This window comes from Geotrypetes seraphini, chromosome 5 (genome assembly GCF_902459505.1).
Source record: "Geotrypetes seraphini chromosome 5, aGeoSer1.1, whole genome shotgun sequence".
Classification (NCBI taxonomy): domain Eukaryota; kingdom Metazoa; phylum Chordata; class Amphibia; order Gymnophiona; family Dermophiidae; genus Geotrypetes; species Geotrypetes seraphini.
In genome coordinates this window covers 208,716,038-208,734,799 of record NC_047088.1, presented here as the reverse complement: position 1 = coordinate 208,734,799, position 18,762 = coordinate 208,716,038, and the positions used below count along the sequence as shown (strand labels likewise).

General features: G+C 43.5%; 1 protein-coding gene across 7 annotated transcripts in view; it reads right to left on the bottom strand.

Annotated features, from left to right (window-relative positions):
• COBLL1 (cordon-bleu WH2 repeat protein like 1) overlaps positions 1 to 18,762 on the bottom strand; it is a 204,171-nt gene that overhangs the window by 5,333 nt on the left and 180,076 nt on the right. For 6 of the 7 annotated variants that reach the window (XM_033945070.1, XM_033945069.1, XM_033945066.1 and 3 more), the window contains one exon: positions 11,356 to 11,532. The exons of the other annotated variant lie outside the window; for it this stretch is intronic. In XM_033945070.1, coding sequence (XP_033800961.1) covers positions 11,356 to 11,532 — 177 coding nt within the window. The remainder of the gene's footprint in view (positions 1 to 11,355; positions 11,533 to 18,762) is intronic. 7 annotated transcript variants of the gene reach the window in all.

The following is an 18,762-nucleotide window of genomic DNA, read 5'->3' as shown; positions in this document are numbered from 1 at the left end:
TTGCTTAGCAGCCTGCGGTGTGGGACACTGTCAAAAGCTTTACTGAAGTCCAGGTACACGACGTCCAAACACTCTCCCAAGTCCAACTTTCTTGTTACCCAGTCAAAGAAGCTGATGAGATTGGATTGGCAGGACCTACCCTTGGTGAATCCATGCTGACTGGGATCCCGAAGATTCCCTTCATTCAAGATCGTGTCCAATTTGCTTTTAATTAGTGTTTCCATGAGTTTGCACACTATTGATGTGAGACTCACCGGTCTATAATTCGCAGCCTCTGCCCTGCAACCCTTTTTATGCAGAGGAACGACATTAGCTAATTTCCAGACCAGGGGAACTTTCCCCTTACTTAGGGAGAGATTGAATAGCTCAGCCAACGGTTTCGCCAGGACATCGCTCAATTCTCTGAGCACTCTTGGGTGCAAATTGTCTGATCCCATGGCTTTGTTCACCTTGAGTCTTGCCAGTTCACTGTAAACTTCACCTGGTGTGAACTCAAAATTCTGAAACGGGTCTTCTGTGCTTTGTGTTGCCTTCAACTGCGGACCGTGTCCCGGTGCCTCACAGGTGAAGACTGAGCAGAAGTATTCATTCAGTAGTTCGGCTTTATCGGAATCTGCTTCCACATAACTTCCGTCTGGTCTTCTAAGGCGTACTATCCCGCCTGTGTTCCTTTTTCTGTCACTAATATACCTGAAGAAGGATTTGTCCCCCTTTTTAATGTTTTTTGCCAGAATTTCTTCCACTCGAAGTTTTGCCTCCCTAACTGCCATTTTGACCGCTGTAGACCTGGTCCTATATTCTACTTTTGCCTCTCTTTTCTCCGTGCGCTTGTAGGAGAGAAACGCTTTTTTCTTCTCCTTAATGAGGTGCGAGATCTCCGCGGTGAACCATTGGGGTTTATTGTTTCTTTGTCGTTTATTTACTGATTTTATGAAGCGGCTAGTTGCTTCATGTATGGTTGATTTCAGTGTTAACCACTTAGCTTCTACATCATCGGTCTCCGCTTGGTCCTGCAGCGTCTGATGGATGAAATCTCCCATGCGTGCGAAGTCTGTGCCCCGGAAATTGAGTACCTTTGTTTTTGTGTTTGATCTAGGGAAGCCTTTCCTAAGGTTGAACCATACAATGTTGTGGTCGCTGGAGGCTAGCGTATCTCCTACTGAGACCTCTGAGACGCTTTCCCCATTAGTGAGTACCAGGTCGAGGATCGCCTGGGCCCTAGTGGGCTCCGTTACCATTTGTTTGAGACGTGCTCCCTTTATGGAGGTTAAGAGCCTCCTGCTACCGTTGGTTGTCGCTGAAAATAAGTTCCAGTCTGCATCAGGCATATTGAAGTCCCCTAGCAGTACAGCTTCTCCTCGTAGAGTGATATTTTCTATGTCTTCAATTAATTCTGCTAAGACATTTACCCCCTCTTTTACTAAGGTGTGCTATACTTTTTAGCATGCAATAATGCTATACACGTGCTAAACGCTAACACTTGCATGTTACCCTATGGACGCATTAACAGTTAGCGTACATATTGATTTAGCGCGCACTAAAATGCTTAGCACACCTTAGTAAAAGAGGGACTTAGTGGCTGAAAGACAGATACCATGTTGTGAGAGCCAATGAGCATAGTTTGGGATGGAGAAGAGACCTTGTGTTCTATGTCAGCAAGGTAGGAAATATTTGAAGTTTGATGGTTTCCCCGAACACTGAGTTGTAAGAGGAGAGGGAACCATGATTATCTTGGACACCGAGGTGCTATTAGAATCAAAGTGGCTTGTTCCTTAAGTACAAGTAGAGTAATTGTTAAAAGAAAGCATACAGGAACTTGTTCTGCTAGTCAAGGAGAAAAGCCAACTCCAAATGATTGGGAGTGTAGAGTCTTGAACAGAAGACTGGAAGTTTGTGATTGTAGGGGGAAGAAAACATCTATTTCTGGGGCCCTCAAGTCTCAAAGATCTGATGTAGAGTGGTTGACCACTCGTGCAGCTTCAGGAGTCTGCTTAATCTATCTGCTAAGAATTCTATTTTCCTGCTAAATAAACAGCTTTGAGAAAAATGTTGAAAGATATCACCCACGACCAGATCTTGATTGCTTCTTGGCAGAGCAGATAAGAGCCTGTTCCTCCCCATTTGCTAATGTAGTACATGGCCACCTGATAATGGGTGAGTAGTTCCTTAGTAGGTAGAGTCTGAAGTGAAGGTTGAGAAATACTGACTATGTTCTCCAGAAGAAAGTCAAATGGACTGTTGTGGTTTGGATGGAGAAGGCCCAGAAACTTTCTGCTGCTTTTGTTTTTTGGGCCATCGTTGAGTTGTTGGTTGAGTATTTATAAATGATCTGGAAATTGGAACGATGAGTGAGTTGATTAAATTTGCAGATGATACTAAACTGTTCACAGTTGTTAAAATACATGTGGATTGTGGAACATTGCAGGCATCCAAATGGCAGATGAAATTTAATATGGACAAATGCAAAGTGATGCACATTAGGAAGAATAACCTGAATCACAGTTAACGGATACTAGGGTTCACCTTGGGGATTAGCGCCCAAGAAAAGGATCTGGGGGTCATCGTAAACAATACCATGAAACCTTCTGCCCAATGTGCGGCTGTGGCCAAAAAAGTAAACAGGAAGCTAGGAATTATTTAAAAAGGGATGGTTATAATGCCCCTGTATCGCTCCATGGTGCAACCTCATCTGGAATATTGCGTTCAATTCTGATCTCCTTATCTCAAAAAAGATTTAGCGATGCTAGAAAAGAAGAGTGACCAAGATGATAAAGGGGATGGAACTCCTCTCATATGAGGAAAGACTAAAAAGGTTAGAGTTCTTCAGCTTGGAAGAGACGGCTGAGGGGAGATATGTATGAAGTCTACAAAATCCTGAATGGAGTAGAAAGGGTACAAGTGGATTGATTTTTCACTCTTGTCAAAAATTACAAAGATTAGGGGACATTCAATGAGGTTATAGGGAAATACTTTAAAAATCAATAGTAGGAAAAAAAAAAATTTTTTTTACTCAGAGAATAGTTAATCTCTGGAATGCATTGCCAGAGGTTGTGGTAAGAGCGGATACCATAGCTGGTTTTAAGAAAGGTTTAGACAATTTCCTGAAGAAAAGTCTATAGTCTGGGTGGGAAGGAATTTGCGCATACACAGTAAGGGCAGTTCAAGACTTTTCTTTTAAAAAGTGACAGCACACTTTTGCACTATCCGTACCAGGCTCCGTGGATGACGTTACCTACATGTGAGAATAGATTACCCAAGGACAAACAGGCAGCATAATCTACTTACTTATAGACCACTTAATCCAAATTGGTCCAAAGTGGTTCACCAAAGAGAACAAATTATAATAAAAAAGAGAAATTATTACAAGGCTAAAATAGATATTTTTGAAACATATATTTAATTGTTTATGAAAAGCAACACAGCAAGGGTCCTGAGTTTTAAAAAAAAAATGGTAAGAAATCAAAACAAACTGCTTGATAGAAAAAAAAAAAAACCTAGACCTTTCATAAATCCTTGTGTATGGATTTCAATGATGGAAAACATAAAACATAAAATTATCCTTTAATCTAGATGGGCATCTAACCAAATGGTAAAAAAATTAGACCAGAAAGTAGCTGAGTTGTACGATCCCAAATATTAAAAACAAAACAATCTATTTTGATCACTTACATACATTATTTATCACCTGTTTGTTGGTATCCTCTTTCTAGAAACAGAGAAAAATGAAGGCAGATAAAGACCATAAGAGCTTATGTAGTCTGCCAGCCACGCCATCCCCTATTCTCCTCCTCTCCCTTAGAGATACTTGTCACAAGCTATTTTAAATTCAGATACACTCTTCGTCTTCACCATCTCCACCAGGAGGCCATTCCACAAATTTGCCACCCTTTCCATGATAAAGTATTTTTTGAAGTTACTTCTGAATCTATCCCCTTTATTTATTTACATTTATTATATACAGCTTCTATTCACCTTCATCCTATGCACCCTCATTTCAGAATTTTCTCTCAATTGAAAGAAACTTGCCTCATATGTATTTATGCTACATATTTAAACATCTCTATCCTATCTTCCCCATTCCGCATTCCTATAAATTATACATATTGAGATCTTTTAAGTCTGTCTCCATACACCTTATGCAGAAGACAACTGAACATTTTAGTAGTTTCCTCTGGACTGACTCCATCCTGTTTATATCTTTTTAAAGGTCAGGTTTCCAGAATTGTACACATTATTCTAAATGAGGTCTTATCAGATTCTTATATAAAATTATTCCATAAATGAGTAAGGGGCTCTTTTAGAAAAAGGTGTTAAGTCTTAACACACAGTCTACACAAAAAGGCTTATTGCAAAATACATTAAAGAGATAGGGACTTGTACACTGCCTTTTTGTAAGTTATATGACCCACACTGAAAGCAATTCACACACAGGTACCTTATTTATTTATTACGTTTTCTATATCGTTCTCCCAAAGGAGTTCAGAATGGTTTACGTAAATATATTCAGGTACTCAAACATTTTTCCGTCTATCTTCAATCATTTTCCCTGTCTGTCCTGGTGGGCTCACTATGTAATATACCTGGAGCAATGGAGGATTAAGGGCTAGATGCACTAAACAGGGTTGGTAAGATTACATGGGTCCATTCTGATCCAATCCAATTTTTGACCGATTTAAAAAAAACTATTGATACATGACAAAGTTTGCATACAAATGATTTGAATGGAGGTTCATTGTAATCCCTGACTAATCCTGTCAATGAATAACTTTGAGAGCAACTCTCACACATGCAAAGAGCCAACAGGGGAAGCCGGAACAGCTGAGAGGTAAGGGAAGCCCCGAAGCAGCCTCCTGCCATTTAGATGTTTGGGGCAAGAAACTTTTTTTTTTTTTACTGGATGCAGATGTTGTGCATGTGTTCCACACACAAAATATCTGTCTCAAAAAAAAAAAAGGAGGACCCCCCCCCCACTGATGTTGGACCTCACCAACACCCCCCCTCCCCGATGAACTGGCACTGGGGACTAATCGCCCCACCTGTGCCAATGAAAAGCGGCAGGAGGAATGCTCACTACCCCCTGCCATGCAGACCCCCCTCCCCCCACATAAGAAAAAAATCCCTTAACTCCCTTTCCCCCTCACCAAAAGGAGGGATTCCCACTCCCTCCTGCCACTGGATGCTCACCTGAACCTCTCCAACCCCCTGAACCCTCCCCTGTACCTTTGTCCAAAGAGAGCAGGAGGGAGGCTCGCCAGCTTCCAGGTTTGCTGGTCCAAAATTGTGGGCCTTCCCCTCCTCGGTACATCATGTGATGCACAGAGAGGGGCCTAAGGTGTTTGAGCCAATCAGGACCTTAGGCCCCTTCCCGTGCCTCACAGAAAAGGGCATGACATGGGCAGGGAGTGAGCTTTTCTGTGCTATCTGGATAGTGTTATGATTACCGTATTTTCATGTAGATAACGCGCACCCGTGTAAAACGCGCACACGGGTATAGCGCGCAAAAAAACACAAATCTATGTACAGAAATTTTTATATACCGCGCACACCCGTATACCGCGCATGCTGCCCGACTCTCCGGTCGCCGCCCGACTCTCCTTTCCTCCGCCCCGACTCTCCTTTCGCCCGCCCCGACTCTCCTCTCCCCCTTGAAGTCCTGTCCCCACCCTGAAAGCCTGATGCCCCCCCCGACGTCCGATTCCCCCCCCCCCCCCCGCAGGACCGTTCGCACCCCCACCGCGAAGGACCGCTCGCACGCACCCGCACCCCGAAGGACCGCTCGCACGCACTCCCACCCGCACCCCCACCCTGAAGGACCGCTCACACCCCTACAGGCTCTCAACCCCCCCCCCATCATGTAGAAGCTCCTACCGGTGTCCTGCTGCTTCCTCTTGGCGGTCCCGACTCCCCAACACGATCGGGGCAAAAGGGAGCTCAAGCCCTCTTGCCCCAGCCAACCGCGGCACTCCCGACATGATCGGGGTAAGAGGGAGCTCAAGCCCTCTTGCCCCAGCCAACCGCGGCACCCCTGACACGATCGGGGCAAGAGGGAGCTCAAGCCCTCTTGCCCCCCCCGACACGATCGAAGCAAGAGGGAGCTCAAGCCCTCTTGCCCCAGCCAACTGCGGCACCCCCAACACGATCGGGGCAAAAGGGAGCCCAAGCCCTCTTGCCCCGCCAACTCCCCGACAATATCGGGACAGGAGGGAGCCCAAGTCCTCCTGGCCCTGGCGACCCCCCCCCCCCCCCCCCGCTAGTTGTTCGGGCCAGGAGGGAGCCCAAACCCTCCTGGCCACGTGACCCCCTACCCTCACCCCGCACTACATTACGGGCAGGAGGGATCCCAGGCCCTCCTGCCCTTGACGCAATCCCCCCTCCCAACGATCGCCCCCCCAAGAACCTCCGACCGCCCCCCCAGCTGACCCGCGACCCCCCTGGCCGACCCCCACGACACCCCCACCCCCTTCCCCGTACCTTTGTGTAGTTGGCCGGACAGACGGGAGCCAAACCCGCCTGTCCGGCAGGCAGCCAACGACGGAATGAGGCCGGATTGGCCCATCCGTCCCAAAGCTCCGCCTACTGGTGGGGCCTAAGGCGCCTGGGCCAATCAGAATAGGGGCGGGGCCTTGGGCACATGGTCGGGCTGGGGCAAGAGGGCTTGAGCTCCCTCTTGCCCCGATCGTGTCGGGTGTGCCGCGGTTGGCTGGGGCAAGAGGGCTTGAGTTCCCTCTTGCCCCGATCGTGTCGGGTGTCGGGACCGCCAAGAGGAAGCAGCAGGACACCGGTAGGAGCTTCTACATGATGGGGGGGGGGGTTGGGAGGCTGTGGGGGTGCGGGTGGGAGTGCGTGCGGGGGGTGAATCGGACGTCGGGGGGGGGGAACTATGTAAAAAAAAATTTGTACAACGCGCTCACGCGTATAATGTGCGAGGGTATGCGCGGTAAGTAAAAACCACGTATAACGTGCACGTTATATGCGAGAAAATACGGTAGAGTGTGCTAACCAGATAATGCAGTGTTAATGTGGGAATACCTACCACCTCCTAAACATTGAATGTCCCGCAGTAGTGAACTCTAGCAGTTAGTGTGTGTCCTGCATAAAAATACCGTATTTGCCGGCGTATAAGACGACTTTTCAGTACCTTAAAATCCTCCCCAAAGTCGGGGGTCGTCTTATACGCCGGGTACTGTTTACATGCCCTTACTTTACATTAGAGAGCTGCACGGGGACGCCCCTAGGGTCGCGGGGATCCCGTGGGGACGCCCCCTAGGGTCGCGGGGATCCCATGGGGACGCCTCCGAGGGTCGCGGGGCTCCTGCGGGGCTGGATGTACTCAGTCTTCTGGATGTACGCGGCTCTTCTTCTCCCTACCTTCTCTGCTTGCAGCACAGAGCCGAACGGAAGTCTTCCCGACGTCAGCGCTGACGTCGGAGGGGAGGGAGGGCTTAAACAAAGCTTAAACAAAGCCCTCCCTCCCTTCGACGTCAGCGCTGACGTCGGGAAGACTTCCGTTCGGCTCTGTGCTGCAGGCAGGGCAGATAAGGAGAAGGAGAGTAGCCTCGCGGTTCGAGTGGCTACCAAGGGAGAGGGGCGGCCCGCCCCGCCCCGGTTGCAGCACAGCCGGCCAGGTTCCCTTACTTTTGTGGCACTTCCCCGACCGACCGACAACAGCCCGGGTCCGACAATCCTCCCTGCCCTGTAGCCGCAAATCTAAATTACCTTCTTACAGCAGCTGTAAGAAGGTAATTTAGATTCGCGGTTAAGGGCAGGGAGGTTTGTCGGACCGGGGCTGTTGTCGGTCAGTCGGGGAAGTGCCACAAAAGTAAGGGGACCTGGCCGGCTGTGCTGCACCCGGGGCGGTAGAGAAGTTGTGCGGAAGAAGGGGTAGTCTTATACGGCGAGTATATAACAAACTCTATATTTTAACTGTAAAAGTTGGGGGGGTCGTCTTATACGCCCAGTCGTCTTATACGCCGGCAAATACGGTATATTTTTAAAAAAATCTACAATGTGCTGCATAAAATCTGTGCTTAGCATACATGAAAATCTCAAGTTAAAAACACACTAAGCCAGATTTTAACATACTTTAATAAAAGTCCTACGTTAGGTGTTATCTTAGAACACTACTTAGAACAGATAATGCCATGGAATATACAAAGTTAAGCAGAGACAATGCTTAACTTATACTGTGACTGACTCATGCAGGAAGTTTAGTTCCACAAACCATGTAAAACTGAGTCATGCCCTTTGATATCATGACAAAAAGAAAACTGACTAAAGAGAAACAACTTTTCACTGTGCTTCTGGGATCCACGTGTCATTCACATTCAGTTCTCCTGGAGCCACCTTTAATATTTGCCAAAGGACACAAGAGGTTTATATTCTTGGGTTCCAATTTGGAAGAATAAAAATACCCAAAAAACTTTCTTCAAAATAAATCTCTGCTGCATACAGAATGACCCAGTCAGTGCAGGACAGATAATATAAAGTGATGCTTATGGGATCAAGTCATCACCAAATGCTGGAAAGAGTAACACACAATCATGCAATGTTTGTTGGTTTGTTCTTTTTTTTTGTCTAAACAAATTTATTCAATTATAAATAAAATGTCCTGCTAGACTATTACTACTGTATTCTTTTGTGGTACGCTGACAGGGTCAGCTGTGTAAGTATATTAATTAGAATGCAAAGCACAAAATTATGTATCGCACAAAGTATTGAGCAGCTTTTCTTGCCATTGTTTTTAATTTCCTATGTCAGCCTAGTTTTGTTTTGTTTTTTGTTTAACAGAAATACATTTAATGGTCAATGATTTTCAGTCAGATAACAGATCGAGCATGGAAACACCACATTTTAAACCATACACAGTTCTTTTTCAAGTTCTGAGACATTAATGGGGTCTATTTATAAACTGTTAAGATGTTCAGTGCAGGAATTACCACATACAAAGACTTAATACAACACCTTGTTAGTTCATGCTCATTCCTGATGTTAAACAATTAACAGACCTCTGTTCTGGTACTTTTTGAGGTGTGGAATGTGCAGAAACCATACCTTACAATTGATGCAAAGATTATTCTGTTCATTAAATGTAAAACTGGAAAAGATGCAAAGCAATTAGCTACACAACCTCAGGTGAGATTAACAGCATTATTAATTGCTATACAGGCCACATATGGTCGCTGTCATATGTGAATTGCATGGCAGCCCTCCCTTAAGTGTTATGAACATGCCCAACAGTTAAATACAGATATTTTCTATCATCATGTGGTAGCTAAAGAACCTTACCACACTTTGGTGTTCTCTTACTAAGCTGTACTAAAAAGTGGCCATAGCACAACTTTGTACAGGGTTTTCTTGTATGCTAAGGCCATTTATTTTTAACCATAGCTGTAAAAAAGCAAACAACAAACCAGCCTATTTTTGTATTATGGCCATATGCTAATGTTGCTACAGTATACTCTCAATCCTTGGGGATTGGTAGATGCTGGATAACTGCAGTTTCTGGTTGCTTGAGAGTTACTCCAAAAACAGTTTTGTCTCCCTTCCCACCTCACTCTCTTCCTCTCTATCATCATCCCCACTTGTAGATCCAGCAACTGTTCTTCTCTTACCTCCCTCCTTTCTTGTCTAGGTCACTTCCACTGCTGCTGCTTTAGGTTAGTGGGGGGGGGGGGGGGAGGAGAGGAGGGGTGGTTTGGAGGGTCAGGACTACTGCTACTTCAGGGGTTGTAGAAAAGGACGAAGTGGAGGGGAGTTTTCCGGTAAGTACTGCTGCCACTTTGGGGAATGGAGGGGATGACGATTTGTTTTTACCTCCATTTGGGTGAGAATGCCGGTTGCTTGAGTATCAGATAATCGGGATTTTACTGTATTAGCATATGGCTATTAAAAAGAAAGTTATAATGTGCTCACTTACCACCACCCATTTTGTAGGTAGTAAGGGCCAGATTCTGTATACGACGCCTACATTAGGTACTGCTGAGCACCCTAATCAAAGACGCCTAACTTCAGAATTGACCACACCAGTTTTCAGCCAAACTCTTAGAACCCCTAGCAACGCCTATCTGAAAAATAGGTTTGGTTGGCTTAGGCATCACTAGTCATCCAAGTTAGACGCTGGTAAATTAGGCCAAATAAAACCTTGCCTAATATATCAGCAACCACCTCCAGTATGTCTAGCGATGCCTAAGCACTCCTAGGTGGGATTCTATAAGCCAGTCTCTCTCAAACTGTATGCCATAGCACAGTGGTGTGCCCCAAAGAGATTCCAGGTGTGTGACGAGAGATTCCATAATTTTACTTTATTTTTTAAAAATTCCCTTCATAAGTATATACTAGAATAGATGACATAAACGTGGAATACACAAGAGTTTTTCAATGTTATGAGCTTCTGTATGCGTAAGGATACAACCACCCGGACAAGCATCATTCATTGACGTGATTGATCCTTGAAAACTAAAGGCAAGTAATTTTAGTTTTTGTTTTTATGCAGTAGTTATCTTAACTTGAGCAACAAAGCAATCAAGACTTTGTTACCGTTTAGATCTTCTTATCTTTGCAACCTTAAAATTTTCAGGTCTGGCTGAAATTAAATAGAAAAGAGAATGACTGCAGATGGAAGATGATGAAATGTGTGTTTGCTTGTCAACTATTGAGCCGTGTTTTGAGTTAATTTGCACTCAAAACCGAGCGATTCTATTTTATCTACTTTAGGTTCACTATTGTTACAATTACCAATACGTACCTTAAAGAACTTTAAATAAATAACTCTCAAATCTAATTTTTTATTGGTTTTGCAATTTTATAATTATGTGTCACAAAAAACATTTGCTCCGTTTAGTGTGCCGATGCTAAAAAATTTGAGACACACTAGTATAAAGCAGTGTCTAGAGTTGATTGACAACTGTGCTGAGAGGTGTCTACAATGTAGGCGCTGCTAGACACTGTTTATAGAATCCGGCCCTAATGGCTCAAATGCTATTCTTATGCAGGAATGCATGTCTGCCATCAGACATGCTGCCTCAAAAAATAACTAAATAAATAAATCTTTATGTTATTTATTACACACATGTCTGCAGTATACAAACATAGCATAGTGATAGGGCTATGTGAAAGATTTCTTTTTATTTGAATTGATTTTTCAACTTTGTACAGAGGACTACAAATCACATGAAATAAATACAAATTATAGGATATAAGTCTTTAAGATAACAGATATGCATTTAAAAAGCTAGTCAATAGAGGATCATTTGTGCAGGAGATTTAGCTTATCAGACCCAGTGCCAGGCTAAACTGCTTTAAGGTATGCAGTTCCCAATTTTGAAATGAACAAATCCTCTCTTGAAATGAACTCACCCTTTTTAATCTGGCAGCAGTTTCTCCTGAACGAATCGCAGCCATCAAGCTTTGGTGGATCTGCTCTGGGTCAGAATTTTGAAATGGTAAAGTAGTCTTTTTCTCAAGGACAGAAGATGAGTGGTGAGTTGAGCATGGAACCTGGCTGTTAAATTGACTGCTTGCAGTGTTAGCTTTCTAGTATTTAAAAACAAAATAAAGAGCTTTAGCCAGCTGAGAAGAAAATATGATTCTGGAGCAGCCCTTTAGTTAGTGCTGGTTAGATATTATACACACACAATTCACATAACTCTTCCATGCTGTATTGAAGAACTACAACAGAAGCATGAAGGATGGATTATTTTTGACTAGTAAAATATCACGTTAAAACATGGTTTTAAAGCATTTTTAGTGCATTAAATTGTTTGCTTTTTATTAATACAGACTATTTTCAAACTGAATGTAATTTGGCTACAGAGCTCTATTCAAATATTGAAGACATGCATTGCAATTCTGTTACAGAGGAAGTTAATTCATGCACACTTGACTGGTCAATATAGTTTCCACGTTACTGAGCAGAAAAGGCACATGCATATATTGAACTCATGATAACAGAACAAATGGCTTAAATACTACAAAAAGAAGGGAAAAAGGTATCGCAGAGTCACTGAAAATTGTTGCCAGGTAAGAAACTGCAGTGGAGCACTGACATTTATAAGCTCATCTCAATACCTGAGTAACCTTCCCAGGGCCAGCGCTAGGTTTTCTATTGCTACCCCTCCCCCCTCTCAATACAAATTTTGTTGGTTTTTATTAATACTGTCCAATTTGCCGATTCAAATCGATTCACTTCGTTGAATCAATTTGAATCGATCCGTTGTATGAAAAAATCAGACTCACTGATTCAGCAACCAACACCCAACCCTGGTGAGACCTGACATACCTCTGAGGCCTCCTATTGCAGCATTAGTGGCAGCAGCCTTCAGCAGTGGCAGCACTTTCAACGAGCTGCTTCGCAGCTTGCCCCTCCGGGGCCTTCTCTCTGATGCATCACTGATGACATCATCAGTGATGTGGCAGAGGGAAACTCTAGAGGGGCAGGCTGCGAAACAGCCTTGTTCAGAGTGATGCCGCTTCTGAAGGCCACCACCGCTGCTGCTTCTTTAGGAGGCCTGGAGGTATGTCAGGTCTCACGGTGGGAATGTCAATGGGGCGCTGTTGTACAGGGTGATGGGAGAGAGGGATGGATGGGAAGGAAGGATGAAAAGCTGCTGCATAGGGGGATGGGAGGGAGGGAGGGATGGAAAACTACTGCATAGGGGGATGGGAGGGAAGGAAGGATGGAAAGCTACTACACATAGGGGGATAGGTGGGAAGGGAGAAAAGCTGCTGCTCAGAGGGATGGGAGAGGAGGAAAGATGATGCACATTGGGGGAGAGGAGAGGAAGAATTGTTGGGGTGGAGGAGAGGAAGAGAGAGATGAAACAAAGAGGTAGAAAGGGGTGAGAGGGAGAAATCCTGTACATAGTAGAGGGGAGGGGACATGCATGGAGGAGAGAGGAGACATGTTGGACATAGGGTGGAGGGCAGAAACAGATGATGTATATGGAGAGGGATGGAAAGAAATGTTGCAAATGATAATGGAGGGAATGAAGGGGGAGATGCTGCATGGCAGGAAATAGAGAAGCTTGACCCAGAGCATAAGGCATGGGAAGAGAGGGAAAGAAACAAATGTTGGATATGGCAGTGGAAAGTAGAAAAAAATCTATTTTCTATTTTGAGATTACAATATGTCAGATTTGAAATGTGTATCCTGCCAGAGCTGGTGTTAGACAGTAAGTGTGAGCAAGATAGAGAGGAAAATTATTTTTGTTTGTTTACACTACAGCACTGGCATGAGGTTGGAAAGGGCAAAGTGGGTGGGGTGGGTGGAAAGGCTACAAAATAAATAAATAATCAGTAATTAAGAAAGCGTATAAATATGCTTTTTATGATGACCGTTCAGTACTTACAACCTCAACAGAAAGTGTCAGATTCTCCTATAGTAGATGCTTTTCAGATCAAACGCATACTAAAGTCACATTGAACATTATGCAGTATCATCCCATGTTTCAGGAAATTCTTACATTTGCCTTTGCTAAGAGATAGAACTTAAAACATTATTTAATGAGATCACAATTTACAGCAGATTCAGGATCATTGTTAGTACACCCAATGCTCATCGTGCCTGTGGACACTGTAAAATAGATCAGCACAGTGCTGCACTATGTGATCCTAATGTACCTGAGTGGGTTAGCAAGACAGCGAACTGAGGGCAAGATTCTCAAAATCTTAAACTGTTTTCCGGTGGTTTAGCCTGTACTCAGTTTAGCGGCCGATTATCAAAACGGATTATCTCCGTCTTTAGCAAGGTTTCTAGCAGTCTCTGACACTGACATGCAAATGGGCTCTTCAAAATTGAAATGAGCCCTCTGGTGGATTCTTAAAAAATGCCAAGCCATTGGGTGACTAAAAAAAAGCAACTGATCCAGGGGTGCTGGTCAGTATCAGAGACTGCTAGAAAACCATCTGTGTTGTGATGCAGTGGGAGAGATGCCTATTCTCTCCGCTGCATCACAATACCCCTTCCCTAACATCCTGGCTGTGACCTTCCCCCCCTCCTCCGCAGCAGGAGAGATGCCCACTCTCTCCTGCTGCACTAAACTACCTGCCCTGACTAGTAGTGACCCCCCCTCCCCCGTTACCTAATCATCGAGATGGATATCCTCACCGAATCTGCTGCTGCGTCATCTAAACTGGGTATATCCCTCCCCAGTGTACCTTGGGATGCACTGGGGAGGGGCATGAAGCTATAATTGGCCCGGATGCCTAAGGCCCCGCCTATGGGGTATCTGTGCCAATCAGAGTCCTAGGAGCCTTCATGATGCATCCGGGGAGGGGCCTGAGGCTCTGATTGGCCCAGGGTGTTTAAGGCCCCTCCTATATGCCCTATTATGGGAGAGTTGGGCCAATCAGAGCCTCAGGCCCCTCCCTGGATGCATCAGGAAGGCTCCTAGGGCTCTGATTGGCCTGGATACCCCGTAGGTGGGGTCTTAGGCCCCTGGGCCAATCAGAGCCTCAGGCCCATGCCTGGTGCATCCCAAGATGAACCGGCAAGGGGAATATCCAGTTTAGATGACTTTGCTGTGGTGAGGATGTACAGCTCCATGTTCAGGTAAAGGGAGGGGTGCTGGGAGGGGGTCACTACTAGTCAGGGTGGGTAGTTTAGTACAGCAGGAGAGAGTGGGCATCTCTCCTGCTGCTGGGGTTAGGGCGCGCATTCAGGTCTAGACGGGCATGATTTTTTTTTTTAGTGCAGCAGGAGAGTGGGCATCTCTCCTGCTGCCGGAGGGGGGGGGAAAGGGGGGCAGAATGTTAGGGAAGGGGGTGTTATGATGCAGTGGAGAGAATGGGCATCTCTCCCACTGCATCACAACACAGGGGCAGAGGGAGAGTGTTTTTGTTTTTTTACAGGATTTTTCTGCACATGTGCCCATCAGCGATGGGCACATGCAACTGTAGGAAATCTTTGCTGCTGTCTGCCAATCTTATTTGCATGTGTGATTTTTAAAGAATGTCTTGGGCTTTTAGATTCGGTATCGAAATGGCTGCTTTAGCAGACCGTCACTTTTTAACATGGGTTTTTGAAAATCCTGGCCCAAATGACTTCCAATTGCACTATTAGCGGCGGTATATATATCATACAGTGCCCGTGTCCCTTTCAGTATGTGGGGAAACTACTAGAAGTACTAAGATACAGATTGAGGAGCTTTTGAGTAAGATCAGAACTAGGGTGAATGAGGCACCTCTAGTGCAAGATTGGGTCAATAAGCAACACACTACTGAGGATTTAAGGTTTTCTATCTTAAATATCCTGAACATGACAAGGGTGATCTGATATAGGAGTTAAGGATCTGGGAACAGTGTTGGATTTACAAACTAGGGACTCTCCAACCCAGTGGTCTCAACAATGAAATTGAATGGCAGACATTTTTGAAATGCCCACAAGTCTGGAGTGTGACGACGTCAAAGTTTTTTGAAAAAGGTTGACAGCATCTAGTGCTCATTATAATTTTGAAACAGAGAAGAAGTGATTTTGGAACTAGCTCACTGACAGGTACCCGCCCAATCTAGCCTGAAAGAGTGAAACAGCTTTGATGTAGTATTTATTGCCTATGATGTTACATTATTACAATATTTTTGAGCATTTCTTTTTTGAAAAAATTGTAACCAGTTCACCGTTTTGTTTTCTAGTTAATTATGTGGAAACATACAAGGTTTCATTGGGCTCCCTGAAAAACAGAGCAAAACATGGTCTGTGTCTGGACCTTTCAGACCCTTTGAGGTAAGTTATTTGCTTTTGATTTTTTTGAGAAAAGAGGATACAAATCCATGAATACCATTTGTGAGATACCTACTATTTTCAATTGCAAGCTTTATACATATGTGGTGATTGGTAGGAGAGTCCATCAACAGAGGTATTATCCCTAGAAGGGCTTCGTGTCTCTGAGCATATGTTATAACGTTGGCATAAGATTGATATTACATATTTTTCAGTGGCTCTTTTTATTTTTAGAACACAGAATCATTTATGCATGTTTACAAAATAAACCCGCTAGGACGTTTGAAAAAAAAAAAAAAAAAAATGCCCAACTGGGTGGGAAAAGTGAATTGAAAAATAGATCAATAGTCTGAATCGAATTAAATAATTTTTCCCTGAATCGGGCAGTACTAGTTTTTACCTATGTCTGTTATTGCATGGTACGCTAACCATATGTTAAAGGAGGGGTTCTCAGCTCAGTGCTCAGGACACACCTAGCCAGTCAGCTTTTCAGGATACCCACAATGAATACTCGTATGCATGAGATAAACTTGAATACACTACCTTCATGTAAACCTCTCTCATGCATATTCATTGTGGGTATCTTGAAAAAATGACTTGCTAAGCATGTCCCAAGGACTGAGTTGAGAACCCCTGCATTAAAAGGCTTTAATGCTCTTTTGTTTCCCCGGATGCTGAGAAGGGGCACACAAAGCTATTTTTATTTGATTTGGGTACCAAAGCTGGGACCATCTTAGTAGCTGGAATCCAACAAGCTTGCACCAGACTTCCACTCATGCTCCAGAATAACTGCAGACCACACTGGGTTGAACTGTTAACTCCAAACTTTACTTCTCCTTAGCAAACAAGAGGCACTCTCTTGAACAGTTTCTTTACGGACACAGTCCAACTACGTACAGTCTTTCCTACACACCAAAAAGATATTTCCATTTCCACAGGTCAGTATATAGAATTTGATCAAAAAGACCCCAAACTTTCAAATCAGCTCTTGCACTGGTCAGTTTGAGTACTCTGACCAAAAGTCAAAAAGCATGCCAAGACTTAGGTCTTAAATCTCCTCTGGAGTGAGGTCACATTGCTGGAGACCACCTCCCAGGAAGTCCAAGAGATACGCTTGGCTTCTCACTTTTCTTTAGGCTGCTGGGGCTCCATGACAGTTTCCAGAGGTGCCAGCAAATAACACATGTTAAGAACAAGCACTATAGAAAGAACAGGTGATCTAGATATTAAGAAGATCCGTCGATTTAACTAACAATGCATGATTAAGGAAAAATAGGTGATTTATTTTCCGTTTAATGCCTTTTCTTTAAAGTTTGTTTCTTTTTACTTATGAATCTCCTTTTATTTTCACTTGTCTCACCCCTTTATTTCTTGTTTTTATTGGTGGTCTAAGGAAGAGTAAATTTTTTCTTTTGGGGAATATGATAATTGCTTATTGTTTATAATTGCTCTCTGTTTCTCTTGAACAAGGTGTAAATACTTGTATAATTTAAAAAAATTATTAATAAAATTATTAAAAAAAAAAATAATAATAGGTGATCACAAGCTGTGTTAAGCCAAGTAAAAAAAAACAAAAAACCCCTTAACAGAATAACAGCAGAAAAAAAGTGACCTGAAAATGCAAGTGACTGCTACCAGAATATACAGTCATTACCAGAAGCAGTATAATAAAACAAAGAACAGAAAAAATATTACCTCTGTTAAAAGAGAGAGGTCTTATGGCCTAATTTTTAGAGAGAAGTTAGCAGGGTTTTTTTTAAATAGCAATCATGAAGGAGACTTTATTGAACAGCATTTACTATTACCCAAAAATAACAGGGAGCTTTGGAGGCACAAACCCTCTGCTACAAGATACTACAAAGCATGATAAAACAATCAGCAGAAAAGATGTAGCAGGTCAAGTTGCTTATCATTTAAACAGACCAAGGGCCCATTTTAAAAGAAACAAAATGATCGTGTCAGACGCAGATGCACAACGGCAAGCTGATTTAGTTGATATGTCTTCCTTGGCCCGTTGTAACAACAGTTACAAATACATCTTAACAGTTGTAGATATCCTGTCAAAATATGCTTGGGTTGTGAGTTTAAAAACAAAAATTGGTCATGAAGTTGCCAAAGCTTTTGAAACAATATTTAATCTAGGTCGTACACCTGAAAAAATATATACAGAAAAGGGTAATTTTTTAATAGGTCTGAAGAATTTATCCCCCTTTCAACCCCTCTTACATTCCCTCCCCTACAACCCTTTTCTTCTGTAACATTCCCCTCATGCATTTGTAATTCGCTGAATGTCCAGCCTTCTTTCGATGTGAACTGCCTAGAAGTCATCTGACTATGGCGATATAGAAAAATAAAGTTATTATTATTATTTTGTAACCAATAACGATGTTAAAGCAGCTATAGTAAAAAGGTTTAACAGGACTTTAAATTCCAAAATGTGGCATTATTAGACAGCACACAATATCTTTTAGTTATAAAATACATCTTGAGACATGTCCTAATGTGCCCTGCTGGCTGTTTGGGGGGGGGGGGAGGGGGGTAGCAGTCATGGTGAGGGCTTAAAGACAAATAGCACATAGTTAGAATAAGCACTTTAGAAAGAATAGTTGATCACAGGCTGTGTTAAATCAAAGTAGCCAGTGTGGGAAAAAAGCTCTCACACAGACTTTTTATAGCATGATACTTCCCTTTTAAAACCTTTTAACTGACGTTATGAAAATGGGATGTTACTTTTTAAGATGGTGAGCAATTTCAGCTATAATGGCCACCATATCATTAGAAGCTGTATTCAGGTTGGCTTTTCTGTGCTGCGGTGAGGCTTGGACGAAGCAGCATCTAAGAATCCTGCAAGTTGCCCAAAATGCCACTGCATGTATCATCATCAAAACAGCGAAACATTCCTATATAACCCCTGCTCTTATCTAACTCCACTGGCTTCCAATAGAAGAGAATCATCTATGCCTGACTTACAAAGCTCTACAGAACTTATGTGTGTGTGGTGTGTGGTGTGGTGTGTGTGTGTGTGTGTGTGTTTTGGGGGGATGGGG